Genomic DNA, 24,324 nt, shown 5'->3' on the forward strand with positions numbered 1-24,324 from the left:
GCGGTGGTCGAGTTCTGAACTAAATTGTATCTCATGTGGAAGTTCTTATCCTCCTGAGCAACTTTGCCGAAGACAGCATCCTTCTATGTGCTCGCAATCTCGAGTTATCGCATAATTAGCCCCTACCGGAAGTTCATATCGACGCTAGCGCCACGCAGCGGTCGAGTTCTGAACTAAATTGTATCTCATGTGGAAGTTCTTATCCTCCTGAGCAACTTTGCTGAAGACTGCATCCTTCTATGTGCTCGCAATCTCGAGTTATCGCATAATTAGCCTCTACCGGAAGTTCATATTGACGCTAGCGCCACGCGGTGGTCGAGTTCTGAACTAAATTGTATCTCATGTGGAAGTTCTTATCCTCCTGAGCAACTTTGCCGAAGACAGCATCCTTCTATGTGCTCGCAATCTCGAGTTATCGCATAATTAGCCCCTACCGGAAGTTCATATCGACGCTAGCGCCACGCAGCGGTCGAGTTCTGAACTAAATTGTATCTCATGTGGAAGTTCTTATCCTCCTGAGCAACTTTGCCGAAGACAGCATCCTTCTATGTGCTCGCAATCTCGAGTTATCGCATAATTAGCCCCTACCGGAAGTTCATATCGACGCTAGCGCCACGCAGCGGTCGAGTTCTGAACTAAATTGTATCTCATGTGGAAGTTCTTATCCTCCTGAGCAACTTTGCCGAAGACAGCATCCTTCTATGTGCTCGCAATCTCGAGTTATCGCATAATTAGCCCCTACCGGAAGTTCATATCGACGCTAGCGCCACGCAGCGGTCGAGTTCTGAACTAAATTGTATCTCATGTGGAAGTTCTTATCCTCCTGAGCAACTTTGCCGAAGACAGCATCCTTCTATGTGCTCGCAATCTCGAGTTATCGCATAATTAGCCCCTACCGGAAGTTCATATCGACGCTAGCGCCACGTCGCGGTCGAGTTCTGAACTAAATTGTATCCCATGTGGAAGTTCTTGGTCCCCGAAACAAGTTTGCTGAAGACAGTATATTCCTATATGGCCTGCATCTTATACAATTTGGTGATGACTGCAGATTTCTGGACTGAGTGTACTGAAATTCCACGTGGCCAACATGGTCCCCTTCGTAGCCGATTCCCGGTGGCCACTGGATCCGGAACCGGTATTCCAGGTAGTGATCAGAATCTTGAGGAGTATATCTTTCGAATGCGGCATAAATTTCATTATTCGGTTGATATTTCGCTGATTTATAGGGGTATACATTTCTGGGTCATAATGACCCCAGTATCTTATTAAGTTGTTTTTTTGTGGCGCCATCTTAGAATCACCTTAAGAAAAAAATTTTTTGGTCTTGCGCTTCGTTTCCACAAAATATTAAAAGTCAGGGAATTTCAGAAAGATCCGTTTGATAACAACAGAGATATTGCAGGTTGAAATTCGATTTTGGGTCATTACAGGGTGTCCGCAAATTATCCGTACAAACTTTGATGACATGGCTTTATACAATCAAGCACAATAAATTCAATATTCTTGCATGGTTTTAAACATTGGCTTATTATATTCTTAAGAAGTACGTTTGACACATTTCTGATTTCAAATAATTGCACAACCAACCCAAATGTATTGAGGTGTCTTAAAGGGAGCTGTTTTCCGAGCTTTATGACGGAAGAGAAATGTCCATACAACTCACTGGATTTGAACCGTACAATTTTCTATTTCCAGTCTAACTTGAAGTCACTAACCTATAGATTACTTCAAATAATAAAATGATATTTGGATTCATCTCTTTTAGGTTTTAGGGATAACACATCTCCAGTATGACTAGCGGCCCTCAGGAAAAACGTCTCCGAAAAATTTAAATTGGCCTATCTCAGTAACAAGCATATATTTCGAAATTTTTTAAAGTTGTATTTTGTGTTAACATATAGATATATTATGAAAGGTAAATATACATTGATTTTTCATTGTTTTCAATGCGAGATCATCTTTCCAATATTTTGCTGTTCGGATAATTTGCGGACACCCTGTATGACCCCAGTATCAAACTAAGGTTAAGCAAATTGTTCTCAAACTTTGCCTAAAGCTTATAAAATCCACCAATTTAGCCTCATGAAGTTAGTTTCTCATCTTTTCAAAACCACTGTGCCATTTAAAAAGAAAATAATTAAATAAGGATTAGTTTTAGAGCTTTTCAAATATCATCCAAAATAACCTATTTTTCGACACTATGGGGCAAGTGTGCCACCCATATGGGGCAAGACGGCCATCGAATGAACATCGCATGTAATTCTACTTGTAATGAAATTTTATTTATTTCCTGTTAATATTACTTACCAAGCAGACGCTAATCGATAATTTAAAAGCTTGATTTATCGACTGTTTATAGTTTTCTTCGCTTTGGTTTGGCATCCAGTCTCAAGGAATCAAAGGAAAACAGGGATTTTCTATTTTCCGACGTTTCGGCGCAATGTATTTTGCCTTCTTCTTAGGATAACTAAAAATAATGTTCACAAATAGGTATATGTCGTCGGTCTAATTTTGTGTTGTCTAATTACTAGTGTTCTGTTTTTTGTCATTATGTGTTTAAATCCAACGTTAAATTGTCTAATTATTGTTTTACACATCACTATCCAGATAAAAATATATATATAAGAAGAAAAAAGTTAAATGAAATGTCAATTATGATTTAAATATTGAAAAAATACCGTCGCTAAATTTATGTTTCACTACTTCGGCGTACTGTTTCATGACTGTTATGTGGTTTGATCTTGGTTATGCTGGGAAGGGTGGTTTATGTTTGTATTCCTAGGTCTATAAGTATTTCTAGCCCTTACTGTATTTATTTTATGTATTAGTCCAGATAGTGTTGTGTTTAAGCCGTCTGTGTCTGTGCGTTTGTTTATTGTATTACTGTCGTTGCTGATGTGTATCATTTCCAATACCGGTAGAATATTTTTCTTGTATGTTTGATCAACTATTTTTGTCGTCTCATAGTTGAATCTGTGTTCGTGTTCGATGCAGTGGGCTAGGAGAGCAGTTTTTTCCTTCAGTGCTCTCACTGGTTCATCTGTATACGTAGAACCCGAAGCCAATAGACTCTCCAGCTGATTGAGATTGCTACGATGGCCCGATAATCTCTTTTTGAGTAGATTACCGGTCATGCCGATGTAGCATTTCTCACAGTCTCCACATTGTATCCGATAGATCACATTGTGGTGGTGATCCAGAGGTATCGGATCTTTGATGCGTGTGTAAAGATCTTTAATCGTATTTACGCTTCGTGGACATATCGTTACAGATGGGTAGTTGCTATGTAGTAGCTGGATGATCTTGGGTGTGAGCGATGGAATGTACGGAAGAGATCTGTAAAATAAACCAAATCTTCCATTACGACCCGTCGTCCCTGGTATGACGAGCCCCAGCTACGAACTATCCAAGTATGTATGCAAAATTTTGCAAGCTTCGTTGGATACCAAATACAACATCAGAGACTCATACAGTTTCTGCCAATACATCAACACCGTTACTATTCCCCCTGGATATGTAATGGTGTCTTTCGATGTAGTATCTTTGTTTACTAATATTCCAAAACAACTGGTACTACACGATATAATACAAATCTGGGATACCATCAAACCACACACAGAGATCAATCTCGATCTTTTCCTAGAGATTGTATCTTTTTGCATGGACACAAGCTACTTTGTTTTCCGGAACCAATTTTATGAACAGATTGAAGGAACTGCTATGGGAAACCCCCTATCCCCCACTCTCGCTGATCTAGTCATGAACACCCTTCTTGACACAGTGACAACCAAAATAGATTGTACCATCTCTGTGATACGTAAATACGTGGATGACCTAATGTTCCTATTACCGGCTGATAAAATACAACAGATTCTCGATGTCTTCAACTCATACCATCCAAACATTCAGTTCACATACGAAATGGAAACAGATGGAAAACTCCCATACCTAGACATGACCCTCGTCCGTCAAACAGACGACACGATCCGCACCGAATGGTACATGAAGCCCATAGCGTCAGGTCGCCTGTTGAATTTTCTATCATTGCATCCACTAAAACAGAAAATCAACACTATCAGGAATGTCATCGATAGGGTAAATCGGCTGTCCACCAACTTTGATGAACGCAGAAAGAGAGAAACCATTATCCAGATTCTAGAGAGCAACGACTATCCGCGAAATCTAATCAACCGCTTCCTGAACCATACACACTGGACATCAACAAACAGAGACCACACGACAGATCCACCATCTCAGGAGAGAACAGCCCTGTCGTCGTAAAATTTGAGCTTCTTAGTCATCCCTTTTTGAGGAGGGCGTTGCTATAGCCCAGAGGGTGGTTGTACTCGCAGGTGTTAATAAGGGAGTCTCGCAAGAAAATTGTATCAAATTAATATATATATTCCAAACTCATGAGAACTAATATGCATCTGCACGTGTTAAGTTAATCTTCAATGCTTATTCAAATTAAAATGTGAAACGGAGAAACACCCATAAATAAAAAAAAATTATTTATAATGTCGAGCCATCTAAATACATCGGAATATCTTCAAAACCAGGGACAAACGATCACAACTCACACAGATTCTCAAAATGGAATGTATTTGCTTAAACTCAATGTTTATTTCATTTCAACATGATAAGTATCATTATACTAAATAACTCATACTTTTGCTTAAAATCAAGACACATTTTTTACCCAAAATTTAATACCATTTTACAGTTTACTCGAGGAAAGAATAAGCAATTGAATACTTACTACTTTGTTGTACGAAATATGTTGTTTTCATAAATTTAGAAAATCGTTCATTTCAAACGGCTAATACCATTGCTCACCTAGTTTTTGCAGCTGTTCTAACTTTTTTCTTAGGGAAGTTTCAAATATGACGTCCATCATATTTCGGGACCTCCAACCCCCCTCTGTCATGCTTTTTCCAATACCTAATACATGCACTGTTACACTTTCGTAGACCACCCCCTCCCTCAAATGATGAGTGTCATTTTTGGGTGACCCCTTAGTTAGCTTTTTGATGGTGACCACAAAATTTAAAACGAATGGTGCACTAATGGTGAAATTCAAGATTTTTCTGATAAAATTCAAGATGACCAAATTTATTGCATATGATTTGTGTTTAAGGATATAAAAAAAGAAAGATACGTGAAGAAATACCTGAAATGTATCCAAAAATGAGCTTCTCTTCAAACTGCTAGCTAGCATTGGAGGGATCCACTAATATGCTTGCTTCCCCCTGACGAGATTTCCGAACAAACAATTTTGCCAGAGATGTCATTGGTTGAAATAAATATGCCTCAAAATGCGGCTTATGTGGAATTTCCGAACAGACTCACGAATAAATGCTCAAGGTTTCTTAAAGCAGGACGTCTAGAAAGTTTGAACCTACCAATGTTGGTAGGCCTGTGTTGGTAGCAAAGCTCAAAGCTTTGAGCCAACCCTTTTCCAGTAGAGAAGCTAGGCAAAATACAGGACGCTTCGATGCTTACTGACTTTAAAATGGCTTGCTCAATTTTCACCACCTAATTAAATTTCAATCTTGTCGCTCCCTTGCGACGCCTATGCACCTATTCGTTTCCATCATTTACTTCTATAGACTCCCTTTACCTTTGAGTCGCATGACCGATATAGCCATAAAACAATAATCATTTAAAACAATCACGGTCGAAACCTTCTCCTTTCTACAGGACGTTATTTTTCTCCTGATTACTCCAGGGTGTTTATACAGCTTGACAATTTCGATTGGTGTCCTACAGAGCGTAGAGATGTATCTGATCTATGTGGATAAGGGTCCAATTTCTGAAGGCGTTGATAAAGCTTTGAATTTTATTATTATTATTATTATTATTTTTCTACAGAGAATCAAGATGAGCTTTCTGAGACAATATCAAATTAATCAAATTACAGCTTAACAATTTTTATTAATACTATACAGAGCAGCCGATCTACATATAATAAAGTCAAAATACTCCAGAACATTGATACAGAGTGTTAAGATGCAAATGATCTACATAAGACAATGTCAGATCACTCAAAAACGCATGAGCGTTTTAGAAGCTTGTATTTTACAATTGATATCCTCCAGATCTTGCAAAGATATAGGTGAAATAAAGTCAAATTACTCCAGGGCGTTTATATAGATAACTAATTTTAATTGATGTAGGACCAATTTTAATTTGATACAGAACGTTCAAAGACACCTGATCTATTTGGAATACATTCAAATTTCTCCTGGATGTTGATACATCCTGTAATTTACAATTGACGTTCTACAGGGCGTTCAGATGCACCTATTCGATAAAGGATAAGAACAAATTACTCCAGGGCGTTGATACAGCAATGAATTTATTAAATGATGTCCTACAGGGCGTTAAGATACAGCTCATCTATTTGAGGAGAAATCAAATTACTCCAGAGCGTTGTTACAGCTTGACAATATCGATTGATGTTATACAGGGCTATAAGGTGCGCATGATTTACATAAGATAAAGTCAAATGACCGTAGGGGTTTGATACAGCAAGAAAACATCGATTGATTTGCTATAGGGCGTAAAGATGCTTCAGATCTCGCCAAGATCTTTGTGGACTCTTACTCCACGGCGTTGATACAGCTTGGAATTATCAAATTAAGGCCTTTTGGTGCGTCATCACAAAATGGCTTCTTCCAAAATCATTAACAAATTGTTTTGATGGTATTGGTATTTGCAACATCGATGAAATATAACTGCTTTTCACCTGATTTAATGGATAATTTATGCGAAGAAAAATGCTTCAGGTGGTATTTCAATATTTAATCAACACTTTTAGATACAGCATTATCAATTTAGCGACAATATACATGAGATTTATATTCTCAAAAAAAATCTCCGATTTCATGCCGGATTTCATTGCCTCACACAACTACACTTGTGAATAGAATGTGCTTACCTTCTCCATTGTAATTCTGCAGCAAGCATTTGTGTTTTGGATTTCATATTGCGTTCACTACACTTCCACTAAATAAATCTTTCATTCACTTTCCTTAAAGGAACACATTTCAAACGGGAATCAAATATTTATAAAGTTTTATCAACCGCATCACTCAAAACTATGTTGTTGTTGTTTGTTTGACTTTATTAACGAGATTTTTAGCCCTAGGCTAGTTCATCTCGGGACCAACGGCTTTACTTCCCTTCCGAAGGAAGTCGTCACTATAACTTTTTACGTCATAAGTGACTATGTCGGGGATGGGATTCGATCCCAGGTCCTCGGCGTGAGAGGCGAGTGTTCTAACCACTACACCAGGTCCGTCTCCACTCAAAACTATTATGGCGATGGTTTCCACTTGCTGCGCATCGACGCCGCCACCGCACAATGAGACATGCCTGTGTTTATAGTCTAAAATATCCAACTTTATTTTCTGTTGTATTATTTTCAGTGCGGAAAGGTTGGGCAAAGCATAGAAACTTGAAACTCATACGTTGTTTGTTTTTCGATTCTCTCAAATTACAAAAACCATCTCTACGAAGCATAAAATCATACCAAGTGTTTATCAATTTGGACCACCCAAAATAAATGAAAAGCTCCACAGTGCGATGCGTCGGGATGCGTCGGGACGCGTCTATCGTGTGTGCACAATCATCGCGATTGTTGAGCGCAGTGATGTCAGATTTGCTATCTGTAAAATCATAGCATTTAATGTGGATTGATCACAAAAATCATTAAAATTTTATTAAATCAGTGATCTTGTGATGGAAAACTATTTGCAAAATGAAAAGTTTTTATAATATGCAGCAAATGTTCCGAAAACAAGCATATAACAATTGCTAGAAAAATCTGTCACCAATCACCTGGCAACACCGTCATCCCTTGCAAACATAAACCGTACCGATGCATAACAAAAATATGCGATAAATCCAATAAAAAACAGAGAAATCCCGTTGCCCTTCATTAAATTATAATGTTTTCTTTTGATATGTACGATTGAACAGTTGATTTTGATACTCGTCAATTTACTAAATTTCCCATGTGTTTACATAAAAATATGCTTAACAAAAATGTTATATTTTTTGTTTGTCTTTTTTTTGAAAATATACATTGAAAGGCGACACTACTACTATTACATCAATGATGATTCTAATGATTCTTTGAGTTACACGCCGCTTCACCTTAAGTCCTAAAGGGCGGTCACATGCACCTGATCTACATGGAAAAGGTCAAATTATTCCAGGGCGTTGATCCAGCTTAGAGTAAACAATTAATGTCCTACAGGGCGTTAAGTTGTATCTGATACATGGAATAAGCTCAAATTACTCCAAGGTGTATCAACGCCCTGGAGCACGTAGGTTTCGATTGATTTTCTACAAAGCGTTCAGATGCTCTAGATCTCGCAAAGATCTGTGTGGAATAAATCATTTTTTTCCAGGGCATTGACAAAGTTAGGATTATTTAATTGATGTCCTACAGAGCGTCAAGATGCACCTGATCTACATGGAATAAAGTCATACTACTCTAGGACGTTAATATAGCATGGAAATTTCGATTGATTTTCTTCAGGGCGTTGAGATGTTCCAGATCTCGCAAAGATCTATGTGGAATAAAGCCAAGCCATTCCAGAGCGTCGATACAGATAGATCGACTTATGTCATACAGGGAGTTAAGATGCATCTGATCTACGGAAGCAATATCAAATTACTGCACAGCATTGATAAAACTTAGAATTTTCAAACTGACACTTATATTGAGCTATTCGGTAATCCAATCCGCATGGTTGGTGGATTTTTTTCATAATTTCACCCATAATTTGTCCATCTTTACCACGCGTAATGAGTTAATTAATTTAGAATTTTCAATTGATGTTCTACAGAGCGTTGAGATGAATCTGGGCAAAGTCAAAACACTCCAGGGCGTTCACACAGCTTGGGAATGTTGATGGATTTTCTACAAGGCGTAAAGATGCTCCAGAAATCGCAAAAATATGTGTGGAATGTAGTCAAATTTGTCTAGGGCGTTGAAACAACTTGAAAATTTCGATTGATGTCCTACAGAGCGTCAAGATGTGCCGGATACTCATAATAAGGTCAAATAACTACAGGGCGTTGATACAGATAAGAAATTTTGATTGATTTTCTACAGGGAATAAAGATGCTCCCGATCTCGCAAAGATCTGTGTGGAACATCGTCAAACTATTCCAGGGCGTTGATACAGCTTGATTGATTGATGTCATACAGGGCGTTGAGTTGCACCTGATCTACATAGAGCAAAGTCTTAATACTCCAGGGCGTTGATACAACTAGGAATTGAAGTCATCAGACCATTAATATACACTCGATCTACATAGAATAAAGTCAAACTACTCCAGGGCACATATATAGCTTGTAATTATTAAATGATATCCTACAGGGCGTTAAATGCAACTGATCCAATTAAGACAAGGTCAAATTACTCCAGGGCGTTGACACAGCTTGACAATTTCGATTGATGTTACACAGGGCGTTTAGTTGCACCTGATCTACATGCAATAAAGCTAAATTAATTCAGGTCGATGATACACAGCTTGAATTTTCAACTGATTTCCCAAAGGGCGTTAAGAAAAAGATCTGAGAAAAGCTTCTTAGTCGTCGACTAAGCGCGACTAAGCAGGACGACAGGGCTGGGAGAGAATTTACAGATCTCTTCCGTACATTCCATCGCTCACACCCAAGATCATCCAGCTACTACATAGCAACTACCCATCTGTAACTATATGTCCACGAAGCGCAAATACGATTAAAGATCTTTACACACGCATCAAAGATCCGATACCTCTGGATCACCACCACAATGTGATCTATCGGATACAATGTGGAGACTGTGAGAAATGCTACATCGGCATGACCGGTAATCTACTCAAAAAGAGATTATCGGGCCATCGTAGCAATCTCAATCAGCTGGAGAGTCTATTGGCTTCGGGTTCTACGTATACAGATGAACCAGTGAGAGCACTGAAGGAAAAAACTGCTCTCCTAGCCCACTGCATCGAACACGAACACAGATTCAACTATGAGACGACAAAAATAGTTGATCAAACATACAAGAAAAATATTCTACCGGTATTGGAAATGATACACATCAGCAACGACAGTAATACAATAAACAAACGCACAGACACAGACGGCTTAAACACAACACTATCTGGACTAATACATAAAATAAATACAGTAAGGGCTAGAAATACTTATAGACCTAGCAATACAAACATAAACCACCCTTCCCAATTTATGTTTCACTACTTCGGCGTACTGTTTCATGACTGTTATGTGGTTTGATCTTGGTTATATCAAACCACATAACAGTCATGAAACAGTACGCCGAAGTAGTGAAACATAAATTTAGCGACGGTATTTTTTCAATATTTAAATCATAATTGACATTTCATTTAACTTTTTTCTTCTTATATGTATATTTTTATCTGGATAGTGATGTGTAAAACAATAATTAGACAATTTAACGTTGGATTTAAACACATAATGACAAAAAACAGAACACTAGTAAGTAGACAACACAAAATTAGACCGACGACATATACCTATTTGTGAACATTATTTTTAGTTATCCTAAGAAGAAGGCAAAATACATTGCGCCGGAACGTCGGAAAATAGAAAATCCCTGTTTTCCTTTGATTCCTTGAGACTGGATGCCAAACCAAAGCGAAGATAATTTAAAAATTAATTTTAAGTTTACCCTAATAAGGGGATGGTTTATAACAAGGTTCAAAACATGCGTAACTCCGTATTACTCAATTCTAATAGCTAAAATGGTTATTTTTGTCTCAATTGAATACAAAATATGTATGACCCTTATATTACGGCGAATTTGTATAATATTAAACTAGAGCAGCACTATATAACGGTAAAATATTGATGTAGATATGCAAAACGGTACTTAATAAGCCGAAAAACATGTTATTATTGAAAATTTTGAGAAAATATCACATTGGGAGGCAAAAATGTCCGTTATTCCTCTACTATACTTCAGAAACTACTACTGGTGCCTCATTTTGGTTTATTATTATGATTTTGTTGATGATGTTTACATTTTCATTAATTTCACTCCAACAATATTTGTTTACCAAATAGGTGGCACACTTGCCCCAATAAGTTTACATTTCAACCAAACTGGATTTTGCATGCAAAACTAAATACCGTAAACCGGGGGCAAATTGATCACTGGGGTGAATTTGATCAGGTCGGTACCAAATAGCTTTTCCTTTCAAGGATGCTTAATACTTCGTTGCCATCACACACATTGCATGTTTTCTAATTTATAGATGTCTAATGATGATTTTAAACTATTTCATTTTTTATTAAGGTCAGTTTTGCATAGAAATATTCTCAGTTAGCAGGTGTTAGCAATACTGTTAGAAATGTCGGTACTAAACAATCCGCTAGTGTAAGCCTGCATGTAAACTTTGAGTGTTAAAAATGTTGTGTTAGCTTCAGTGTGAACTGCTGAACTCATTTTTAAAATCGTACAGCATTACAATAATAGTTTTTTGCTCGTAAAACCGTTTATTGTTGAATAACGTGCTTATTTCAAAGGAAATTGCATACATTTAGGCGTTTTATGCAGATTTACAAAGTTTAGTTTTGCAATAAAATGATGATATACACGAGTTGTAAGAATTTTGACATCATTTTCAGATTCAGGAAACCTAAATTTAATAGATAAGGAAATTTTACATTCTAAAATATGCTTTATTATATAGTGATCAATTTCGCCCCAATGTGTCATTTTCAATTTTTGATATTGAAACCAATTTTATGAAATGTTAAATTTTATTTCATAAAAAATCGATTACACTAACTGATAAAGATCAATGAAGTACTGATTTTACCGAAATAAATTTTACAATTTTTGAATTCCAAAGGAAATTATGACAAAAAGTTGTTAAAAAGTGATCAATTTGCCCCCGGATTACGGTACTTTTTTCGTTCAAATTCCACCATAACTTACACATTGGAATAGTTTCTCGTTACGTTAGAAAAATCTGTTAATAATTTACCTTTCACCATGCTATTTAGAAACAATGAAATCTTATAAAAATCCACTCAAATTTGGTTGTCTTTGCACAAGTCGATGTAAATACGTGAAAAATAGAGCAATTTTCATCATATTTTGATCATTGTATTGTGAACTATAAGGAAACATATTGTTAAGCTTAAAGAGAAAATATATATTGTAGTTTTTATAAAAAGCAGGGGTGGCACACTTGCCCCTATTGCACACTTGCTTACTGTCCGCTACTTTTGTACTCATAACAAAAACTTTTACCGGAAGACGACTGCTAATGGACCCTTTTAAGCTTGGCAAGTGGAGGAATCCTCCTTGGTAACATATCTACAACACTGCGGAACTTTATTCTACGGGAGGGACATATTGCCCGGTTTGTTTTGAAACGTCACTGTTTACAGAAAACGTCCTGTACTCTTTTTAGACGCTACCTGGCAAGAGAAAGTTGCATGCAGAGCATGTCCAACTAAGTGAATAACACTTTGTCGCCAAAAACTATAGAAGTAAAGCATTTGCTACTGCGATAGAGAAGTTTTTTCTTAGATGGGCGTATTATACCTGTTTACCCTAGTAACTTTTAATTTTCAGTTTTGGGTTCCGTAGGATTAATTTTTTTCTTACAGTGAGAGGCAAAATAAAGTGCCCACCTTACCAGTTTTCGAATTTCTCTCATTGATTTGGTTCAAATTAAAGTTAACACACCTAAATCTTTTGTGATATTTTATTTTTGATGTTCTTTTAAAGTTGCACTTACGAAATTTTGATTAAAAAAAGAATTTTACTTAAAGAAAAAGAAAATCAATTTGTATTGAAAAAAAAGTAGTGACAAAAATAAGTGCCCACTTCCTTCTTGGCCCCAGAAAAGATGATTTAAGAAAAATAAAAAGCAATTTAATAGTTAATGTGTCCTCCTTTGGCCTTAAGGACTTGCTGGAGGCTCTTCGGCATGCTTTTCACCAGGTTTTGTAGGTGTTGTGGATCTAGTTCTTCCCAGGCGCGCTCCAAGGCTTCAAAATAATTATTTTTGTTGGTAACACCAGTTTTTTCAACCCTAGCATCGAGAATCGCCCACAAATTCTCGATGGGGTTGAGGTCTGGGCTTTGTGGAGGCCATTCCAGCGGTTTAATCCGACAAGACCGGAAGAAAGACTTGGTCTTCTTTCCAGTATGCTTCGGGTCGTTGTTCTAGAGAAATATGAATTTCTCTTCAAGGCCCGTCTGGATCAGCGAAACCTCCAGATTTTCCAGCAAGATGTTAATGTAGGAGTCTGCCGTCATTATTCCGTCGATTTTCACGACGCTTCCTACTACACTCCATGAAAAACACCCCCAGACCATCACATTTCATCACATCACACTTCCATGCGTCACCGTTCCTTGGATGTGGCGCTCCTGAAGCTCGAGCTGTCTAACCGAGAGCGGCGGGCTCGTGTGTGATGCAGAGCACCACATCCAAGGAACGGTGAAGCATGGAGGAGGAAATGTGATGGTCTGGGGGTGTTTTTCATGGAGTGGAGTAGAAAACCTCGTGAAAATCGACGGAATAATGATGGCAGATTCCTACATTAACATCTTGCTGGAAAATCTGGAGGTTTCGCTGATCCAGACGGGCCTTGAAGAGAAATTCATATTTCTCTAGAACAACGACCCGAAGCATACTGGAAAGAAGACCAAGTCTTTTTTCCGGTCTTGTCGGATTAAACCGCTGGAATGGCCTCCACAAAGCCCAGACCTCAACCCCATCGAGAATTTGTGGGCGATTCTCGATGCCAGGGTTGAAAAAACTGGTGTTACCAACAAAAATAATTATTTTGAAGCCTTGGAGCGCGCCTGGGAAGAACTAGATCCACAACACCTACAAAACCTGGTGAAAAGCATGCCGAAGAGCCTCCAGCAAGTCCTTAAGGCCAAAGGAGGACACATTAACTATTAAATTGCTTTTTATTTTTCTTAAATCATCTTTTCTGGGGCCAAGAAGGAAGTGGGCACTTATTTTTGTCACTACTTTTTTTTCAATACAAATTGATTTTCTTTTTCTTTAAGTAAAATTCTTTTTTTTATCAAAATTTCGTAAGTGCAACTTTAAAAGAACATCAAAAATAAAATATCACAAAAGATTTAGGTGTGTTAACTTTAATTTGAACCAAATCAATGAGAGAAATTCGAAAACTGGTAAGGTGGGCACTTTATTTTGCCTCTCACTGTAGCTTCACTGTGATCAAAATATTTGCCAACGTTTGTCCTACCCATGGCTCCAAACGTGGACGCTCCTTTGGTTTATACATGTGGTTATGTGAATGATCAACTTCTCCCCGAATTACAGTACTTAGGAGCCGGACCCAATTCTTGGCACTTTTGATTCACTTCGGCAGTGGGGTTTTTTGAAAGTTACAAAGCTCATATTTGGCCACAATATGCGTCGTAGTGAAGTGCTCCTTATTGCAAAGTTTCAGACAATTCGGTCGAGAAAAACCCCCCATGCCAAAGTGAATCATGGAGGTGCCCAAGTGGTTCTGCACCCTATATCAAGTTTCCATTACGCCATAATCCAATCCCAAACACTTGGTGGCGAAGGCGGAATTGTTCGACTGACACAATGTAATCCGAATCCTTTTCCATAGACAGATAGTTTCAGGATACTCGTACATATACGGTGCAAAGCGGATGGAGCGGAAGCTCAGTTCATAATAGGAACGAGATTTGACTGTATCTCAGTGCTTTATGGCGCTTGACATAATCGTAAAGTATCGCTTTAAAATTGCAATCGCGTGGAAAGAGGTTTTCCCATCCGAAAGCGGGGAGTTTTATTGCAAAATCCATTTTAGGTTTCCCTTTTCGTTTGTTCGGACCGAGTCAGTGGAGTATGATATAACGTGACCTTTCTCTCTTTGCTCTTGTCGTTGTCTAGGTTATGGACACATTGCACCGAAGACGCATATGGGTAAAATATCGACGATATTTTACGCCATCCTGGGAATCCCTTTGATGCTGCTTTGTCTGTCCAATATAGGTGATATTATGGCCAGCTCGTTCAGGTGAGTGAACATGATTGGAAAATGAATAAGATTGTTGAGATGACAAGCTTATTGAACGGAACGGCATGTATAGTAAAAGTCGAACTATTCAGGGTCATCGTAGAAAGAGCAGAAGCAAGCTTCATGTGATGTCATGTAGTAGATTGTTTTGCAACGCTACTATTATTTTTTATTCTATTTCTTTATAAGTATAATTTCAAATATTGAATTCATTATTAATATATTATTAATTGCTCAATCAAAGTTTCAAATTCTATGTAATTCTGACCTAAGGATTTTTGCTGTTGCAAGGTTTTGAAGTTTATATGTGCACGACGAACACGTGTCAATTGTACAAATTGAAATTTAAAATGACACAAGAAACCACGTGTTCAGGTGGTATCAGGTATCAGAAGGCCGGCTCCAAAGGCACGTTCCCCACCAGTTGGGAGATTTGTGCCATCGCCATATTTGAGCCTATTTCATCATCTACCCGATGGGAGAGGAAAGGGAAGGGAAAGATGGGAGGAAATAGGAATGGGGTCCCTTGAAGAGGGAAGATCGCATAAGCGAAATGAGAGCTTGTAGCTCCATACCACAATGGGTTCGAACAGCGCCCTAAAAAGGGCACTGCAAAACGCATGAGCGTAAAGAGAGCCTATAGCTCATTACCACAGCAGGTTAAGAATAACAGAATGTCCTGAAGATTCAGGCTTCTGTATTCAGTTTCACTTAATAAGTGTTTGCCAAGTAATTGGAATCGCATTTGCGCAAAAACTGGACAGTTACATATCAGGTGATACGAAGTTCCATAATCGGAGTCACAACTATCACACACAAATGAGTCAGCACGCTGAATATTTGCCATGTGATAGTTGAGTCGGCAGTGGCCTGTCAAGCTTCACCCAGAACTTCGAAATTGGAATAGCCGGCTCAGGGCCAATGAAGTCATGCGATGCTCCATCGCGAGCTAGCTCATCAGCCAATTCATTTCCAACGATGGAAGAATGGCCAGGTACCCATACAAGGTTTACAGAGTTGACTGAATTCAGTTCCTCAATTTGAGTTCGACATGCGATAACAAGCTTCGACCTTGAGTTGGCCGAAGCGAGAGCTTTTATAGCAGCTTGACTATCTGAACAGAAGTATATGACTTTACCCATTACGCGCTGTTCAAGTGCTAATTGCACTCCACACATAAGGGCAAATATTTCCGCCTGAAAAACGGTGCAGTTTCTATCAAGTGAGTAAAACTGATTCAGCCTTAGCTCACGAGAATATACTCCTGCACCAGCTCTACCTTCAAGAAGGGAGCCATCAGTGTAACATACTATATTGTTTGATATACTTCTTTCCAAATAGCCAGACTTCCACTCTTCCCGTGAAGGGAATTGTGTGGTAAATGTCCTGTAAGGAAAGTTACAAGCAATTGTGAGATCACTTGGAGCAAGGACAATTTTGTCCCCATTCACCAAAAGTGGAAACAACGAAGTGTGTGTAGATCTACGATTCACTGGATTTTTCTCCAGTAGATCCAGTACCCATAAACGGTAAGAGCAAGAAAGTGCTTCTTGTTTAAGATATATGTGTAGTGGCGCAACGTCGAAAAGGGCCTCGAGCGCTGCTGTGGGAGTTGTAGAGAACGCACCAGACATCGCCATCAAGCAATTCCTTTGGAGATGGCCCAATTTTGATTGGATTGTTCTCACTTCGCCCTTTTGCCACCACACAAGACATCCATATGCCAATATTGGTCGAACAACTGTTGTGTAAATCCATTTGATATATTTGGGTTTGAGGCCCCAAGTTTTACCAAAGGTTCGCCGGCATTGACCGAAGGCCATGCAAGCTTTTTTGACTCTGAAATCAATGTGAGGTGTCCATGAAAGTTTGGAATCTAGAATGACGCCGACATACTTTACTTGATCAGTCACATTAATCTCAGTGCCAAAAAGACGTAAAGGTCGAATTCCATCGCGGTTTCGTCTTTCCGTAAACAGAACAATAGATGTTTTATTCGGGTTAACCGAAAGGCCATATTGGCGACACCAACTCTCGACTACCTGAAGAGCACTTTGCATCAGGTCGAATAGGGTGCTTATGCACATACCAACTATCAGAGCTAGATAGTCGTCGGCAAATCCATATGTTGAAAAACCGCTATTATTGAGTTGCCTCAATAGCGTATCTGCTACGAGATTCCACAAAAGTGGTGACAAGACTCCCCCTTGGGGGCATCCGCAAACACTCAATTTTCGAATCGCTGCTTGACGCAATGTCGAGAAGAGATGTCGGTTTTTGAGCATTTGATGAATCCAATTGGTAATCATTGTAGGTAGCCCATGGTTTCGTGCTGCTTTCAATATGGCATCGAAAGACACGTTGTCAAAGGCACCCTCAATATCCAAGAAAACACCCAAGCAGGATTGCTTCTGAGCGAATGCTTTCTCGATATCGTATACAACTTTGTGTAAAAGAGTCACAGTGGACTTTCCAGATTGGTAAGCATGTTGATTGACATGAAGAGGCATGTTTGCCAAATAGACATCACGGATGTGATGATCGATAATGCGTTCCAGACATTTCAGAAGAAAAGAGGTCAGACTGATTGGTCTAAAACTCTTCGCTTCTTCATACGACGCACGTCCTCCTTTCGGGATAAACTTTACAGTAATATCACGCCAGGATCTGGGAATATACCCGGTAGCAAAACTGCTTACAAGTAGCTTTTTCAAAACATGTTTGATAAACTCAAACCCCTTTTGGAGCAGAACAGGATAAATCCCATCCGCTCCTGGAGATTTGAAAGGAGCAAAACTATTAAGTGCCCATTGAATCGATTCAGTAGTTACGATACTGCGAGCCGAGGCCAGAGACTCGTAACTACATGAAAAGACATTTGGTTCATCCGTAGATGCTATGTCCACACATCCGGGGAAGTGTGTATTGAATAAACATTCTAAAACTTCTTCATCGGAAGAAGTAAAGTCACCATTAGGTAAGCGAATTTCGTTCACTTGGAAATCCTTAGATTTTGCAAGGATTTTGTTCAGCCGACTGACTTCACTTAAACTGGAAACATTTGTACAAAGGTTTTTCCAGCCGGATCGTTCAGCAGAACGAAGAGCCTTCTTGTAAGCCTTGCGAGCCGACTTGAACGACTCTGATCCAGCTGAACGGCGTCTGTTCCAACTCCTTCTACATTGTTTCCTGAGTCTAGTCAGATCGGAATTCCACCATGGGGTCCCTCTTGTAGTCTTTACAGACCGCAGAGGACATGCTTCTTCAAAAGCTTCCATAATGTAGGATGTTGTAGTATCAACGGCATCATCCAGATCACTTGGATTTTCAATGGACGGAGAATATCCATGAAATTTGGTCGCAACCCAGTTTGTTGATCGGGGATTCCTAAAACGCAAAGTCTGCGCAGTTACATTTGAATGTTCAAAGAAGATGTAGCGATGATCAGATAATGATTCCTCATCTGATACATGCCAATTCGTCAACTCGTGACTGATTCTATTCGAGCAGAGCGTTATGTCTAACACTTCTTCTCTATTAGAAACCATGAAGGTTGGACGATTGCCTATGTTAAGTAATCCAAGGTCTGTACTACTTAAGTATTCCATCAGACTGGAGCCTCTCAAATTGATATCCGAGCTGCCCCAGATGATGTGATGAGCATTGGCATCACTGCCCACAATCAGCGGAAGGCTTTTTGTTACGCAGTGTACGACAACTCGTTTGAAGTCATCCGTTGGGGATGGTTCATCATGTGGTAAATATACCGAACAATAGACGTATTTCCTGTTGAGGTCACCAACAGAAACATCGATTGTGACAGCACATACATCTCTAGTAGTTAACTCAGAAATTAGTGTAGCAACGATTGCTTTATTAACGAGCACGCATGCGCGGGCATGGAGCGCGAGTTTGCCATTTCAGGTTTGCTGAGAGTAGCAAAAACTGGGTCCACAAGGTTACCTAGATAGAAGTTTCCTCTACGAAAATAGGGTTCTTGAACTAGCGCCACTTGAGCTGCACCATTTTGCATGAGTCTGCAAAGATTGATCGTTGCTGTTCTTTTATGCTGAAGATTGATCTGAGCTAACCTAACCGTAGCCACTACCCAAACTAGGCAGGAATAAGCTTTTTGCAATCTCATCACGAAAAAGACCAGCAACGAAAAAAGCAGATCGGTATCTATTTAAAGTCGCCAAAGGCGAAAGAGCACAGAATACACTGTATAAAACGCATAATGCGAATCCATATAGGTGATAATTTAAATTAAATGTCAACATATTCATAATCCCACCCTTATTAAGCCTCAGGATAGAGACTGAAGAAGGGCAGCCGATTATCTCGGAGAAACACAAGGTCACCTGCACCATTGCTCCGGGTAGCACAGGAAGGACTCAATACTGTGGAGGGCGCACTGGTACCCCACAGGCTCCGTTAGCGGTTAGGTTTTATTTAGACCCCCCTAACCATTCATTCCTAGGCACGGTACGCATCACACCATAAATTAGGGGTCACCTGTGAGGTGGACTTTTACCACCGGAACAGGCAGTCCGTAGTGTTAATTCTTAGCCAGTTGAAACAACCGCTACCGACACTACGCGGCTATGTAGGCTGCTCGGGAAAAGGAGGTTAATATTGATGATTAACTCCTGACGTGCCCAAGCAGCCAGTGTTTTGAAGTTTATATGTGCACGACGAACACGTGTCAATTGTACAAATTGAAATTTAAAATGACACAAGAAACCACGTGTTCAGGTGGGGATCGAACCAACGAATCCCTATTTGCTAGACGGGCGATTCAACCTACAAGTTGTGGATCCTCTTTAGAGACTCGGACGTTTAGACTGCGAAATGATGATACCATGTGCTCTGGGGTAATCGTGTTCAGTTTGCCTCCTAGCGTCGGGGTCTCTCAAGTAGTTTGAAGGTTAAAGCGCGAATAGGGAGTCGTGGGTTCGATCCTCACCGTAGCACATGGTTTAGAACTCACGTCGAGGACCTGGGATCGAATCCTATGATATCAAGGTCATAGTGGCGACTTCCTTGACCATAATGTATAATTCTAGTCCCTTTAACTAGATCATCGATATATGAACGACAGGAAACAATATTTATGCAAATCCGATTATCTCTTTTGAGGTTAAATCGTTGAATTATACAAGTAAATTCGTTTTCCAATTGAATTGACAATCGTAGAATAGGAGTTGACTGTCGTGTATTCCAGTTCAACTCGTCGTCATATTCAAAACTGTTCGTTTCACGCTTTGAACATACCTCTTTCAGAATCAATTTCTCAACCCACTCGTAATGGCAGAGCTATAACATCCAATCAAATACGTGATATGATAGAGGTAACTTTCAAAATGCTTTCGGCAGTACAGCTTATGATAATTTCTATGCCGCATCCATTCAGCAATCTTGTCAACAAAATCTTATTATACTAATCCGACTGTTCCTTGATTTTCGGTACCTACTGAATCCGTTTTGCGACTTGCTTCTGCTTTCAGGTTCCTCTACTGGCGGGTTTGCTGCTATGTGTGCACCCGGGAACCGAAACGATCCAATTCCCGCCGCAGTCGGAGTGGCCGGGGCACCGTTCGACAAGGGTGAGTAATAAAGTATTAAGGAATCGAGATTTACATAAGATCGGTATTGAAATAATTCTGCTTGGTTTTCCTTCCGATTCGTTTCAACGTTTGTGCCAGGACGTCTTTCTTTCAACGTTGAGCTACAGTATGTGTTGATACAAAGAATAAAATACTATTTTTTTAATTTTCTCTAAATCTAATATCAAATAAATTGATTCATTTATTGATAATGTGCATTTTTATAAACAACTGCCAACGAATATGCTGAATGCAACAGAATGTTTCTGAAAATACAATTCAAATCCTTACATTTTAGCAATTTTTGTTGGAAAATGCATTCTCGGTGCCGATACGATACAGCATTGTCCGCTTCTTCTTGACATGATGATCACGTTCAAAGCCATCACAACCATCTGCCTTTATCAGGGTTTTGGACATGTAGGGGAACTGGGGATAACGCGTTATTCTTTGGAGTCTTTCCATGAATCCATGGATTATACTATGGATTCCACCAGAAATTCTTCCTGGAATTCTACCAGGAGTTGTATCAATAATTCTTCAAGAAATATATCCACAGATTCATGAATTCGTCCTGGCATTCTTACAGAGATTCCTTTAAAGGCCTTCTAGAAATTATTCAGGATTTCCTCTGCTGATTCCTTCAACGATCAAACCAAAAAAAATCCGCAAGCGATTTCTTCATTAATTATTCAGGGCTTACTTCAAGGCTGCCTCCAAGAATTCCTCCATAGATTAGTTTAAAAATTTATTTACAAGGATTCCATCACGCATTACCCAGGAATCACATCATGAATTCTTCAAACACCTCTCGGTAATCCTTGGGGATATTCTGGGAAAAATGCCGAGAAGAACCGCCCACGAAAGATTAAGGGCATATCTGCTTGAGTACCAAAATGGCTTCTAATATGGCACCGTAATTCCCCCTCACTTTCCGCTGCCTCCTCTCACACTTCTCACAGAGTTTTCGAGAACGATCACAAAAAATGATGATTTGGAGTTACTAACCTTATCGTAGAGTAGTGGTTTCTTGACTCAAAGTATTTGAGTCACGTAGTTATTTCTTTGATTTGTATTATATAATATCACTCACTACCGAATCACTTATTCTTTCGCACCGTGATGTTGTTTGCTGGCTTTTCGGTACCCGTTCTTAAGCTTGCTTTTAAGGTGGAGATGAATCGAAGCCAAACCTCAAATTTTCAAGAGCACAGATCTGGAGAACCAAACATCCGTTTTAGCAGAAAACTTAATCGATTGGTCACCACCAGCGAGTGACCAATCGATTAAGTTTTCAGCTAAAACGGATATTTGGTTCTCCAGATCCGTGCTCTTGAAAATTTGAGTTTTGGCTTCGATTTATCTTCACCTTAATGGCATTTCTACTAACCGTAGCAATTCAAAATTCTGATGCGATACTTGGAACAGTGTAATTTTTCTCGCGTCGTGCTCCTGGAAGCAATAAATTACTTAAATTCATCGATTTGTGGATCGAAATGTTAATTCAACTGAGCCAACATTGTTAATGAATGGGATGCGTAAATCTTACTGAGTGGAAGTGATGTCAGTTTTTATGTTTGGAATTATTAATTGATTGGATATTCATACGCTTGCTTCAACCACGTATTCTACAATTTGAAAACACTCAAAAGGTGTACAATGTCACAAGTGTTGCAGAACTCGAGGAAAAAAAACTAAAAATTGGGTATTGTTGGGTGGCTTGAGAGGGTGATTTAGCGGGTGGCTCAAGTGGGTGGCAACATTATGTTTACGTACTCAAGCAAGTTTCACCTTAATTCCTTTAGGAACTTTGGGCGGATTCACTTGATTAATTCTGGGAGGAACCCCTTAAGCAATTCTGGGAGGACTCTCATGAAGAATTGCTAGAGGAATCTTCTAAAAAGTTCCCAAGAGAAACTCCAGGGGGGGGGGGGCAGATAGCCGTAGCTGAGAGTCGTGCGTTCGAATCATACCGGTCGAGGATCTTTTTGGGTTAGAAATTTTCTCGACTCCCAGGGCATAGAGTATCTTTGTACCTGCCACACGATATACAAATGCAAAAATGGTCAATTGGCAAAGAAAGCTCTCAGTTAATAACTGTGGAAATGCTCATAAGATCATTAAGCTGAGAAGAAGGCTTTGTCCAAGTGGGGACGTAACGCCAGAAAGAAGAAAAAGAAACTCCAGGAAGAAAATTCGTGTAAAATCCCTTAATAAATTCTGGAAGAAATCCGTAGTAAACTGCCTGATGGATCCCAAGATAATCCTAGAGGAATTTCTAAAGGAATCCTCTGAAGAATTCCTGATACAACTCTGACAAAACTTCTGATGGAATCCTATAAAGTGTTCATGATAGAATCCTAGGAAGATTTCATAATGAAATTTAAGAAGTATTCCTAATGAAATCCATGGAAGAACTTCTAATCCCTGCAGAAACTCCTATTGAAATCTATATAAGGATTCTTAATAAAATCCCTAGAGAAATCTCTGGTGGAATCCTTGATAGAACTTCTGTTGTAATCCCTCTAGGAACTCCTAATAGAATCTCTGAAGTAACCCCAGACGAGATTAGTATATGCCTGGCGGAACACCTCATTACATCCCAAGAAGAAATCCTGATGGGATTCTTTGAGGAATACGTGGTATGCTCTAAAGAAACTCCAGGACCAATTTCCAAAAAAACTGCTTATGAAATTATGCAAGAAATCCTGTAGGAATTCCAGGTAAAACCTCTGAAGAAACTGCAGATGGAATCCCTGGAGAAACTCTTAATGGCATCTCTGGAGGAACTCCTGATGGAATCCTTAGAGAAATTGTTAATAGAAGCCCTGGAGAAATTCCAGGTGGAATATCTGAAGGAACTTCTGATGTCATCTCTAGAGGAACCTATAGGAAGATTCCTGAAGGAATTCCTGATGGAATCTCTGGAAAACACCTTATGAAATCCCTAAATGAAATCATGCTACATTTCCTTGAGGTACTCGTGTTACAATCTTTGAAAGAATTCCAGATGGAATCTTTGAAAGGAACTTCTGATGGAATCTCTAGAGGATTTCCTGATGTAATCCCTATAGGAACTCCTGCTGAAATACCTGAAGGAATTTGTGATGGAAGACCTGATAGAACCCTTAGAGGAACTCCTTATGATAACCCTAGAAGACATCCTGATGGAATTCCTTGAGGAACTCCTGATGTTATCTCTTGAGGAACTCCTAATATAATCTCTGCAGGAACTTATGATGGAATTCCTGGAGGAACATGTAACGTTTTTTATCATAAAAAAGCATAAGTAAAAAAAACTATGGAACAAAAAATGATTTTAGTTTTTTATAGCGTTTAATAAAAATAATTTGCTTGTGTTCGTAAAACGCGACGATCCATGTAGCGTAAGCTTATACGATTGCGTTTTTGGCGGACTACAGGCGTAATTCAGATTTGTCGCCATACCTACCACGCGCCATGCAAAATCAGTTGGCGCGATTTTCTATGATAGTTGCTTTTTGTTTGAATAGTGTGACGGTGAGAACAGGCACTTTCTTGGCGCAAGAGTTTCCTCGACTCGTTCATTCTGCTACGAAGTTGGCTGGAAAGCAGAAGTGCGCGAGTGGAGTATACTGATCCGTCAAGTTGAAATGAATT

At 39.2% G+C, this 24,324-nt stretch overlaps 1 protein-coding gene across 4 annotated transcripts in view; it reads left to right on the plus strand.

Moving 5' to 3' along the window:
* LOC5572135 overlaps positions 1-24,324 on the plus strand; it is a 457,258-nt gene that overhangs the window by 368,250 nt on the left and 64,684 nt on the right. For all 4 annotated transcript variants that reach the window (XM_021849403.1, XM_021849404.1, XM_021849402.1 and 1 more), the window contains 2 exons: positions 14,953-15,079; positions 20,587-20,685. In XM_021849403.1, the coding sequence (XP_021705095.1) occupies positions 14,953-15,079; positions 20,587-20,685 (226 nt within the window). The remainder of the gene's footprint in view (positions 1-14,952; positions 15,080-20,586; positions 20,686-24,324) is intronic.

The sequence above is a fragment of the Aedes aegypti genome, chromosome 3 (assembly GCF_002204515.2).
Source record: "Aedes aegypti strain LVP_AGWG chromosome 3, AaegL5.0 Primary Assembly, whole genome shotgun sequence".
Taxonomy (NCBI): Eukaryota; Metazoa; Arthropoda; class Insecta; order Diptera; family Culicidae; genus Aedes; species Aedes aegypti.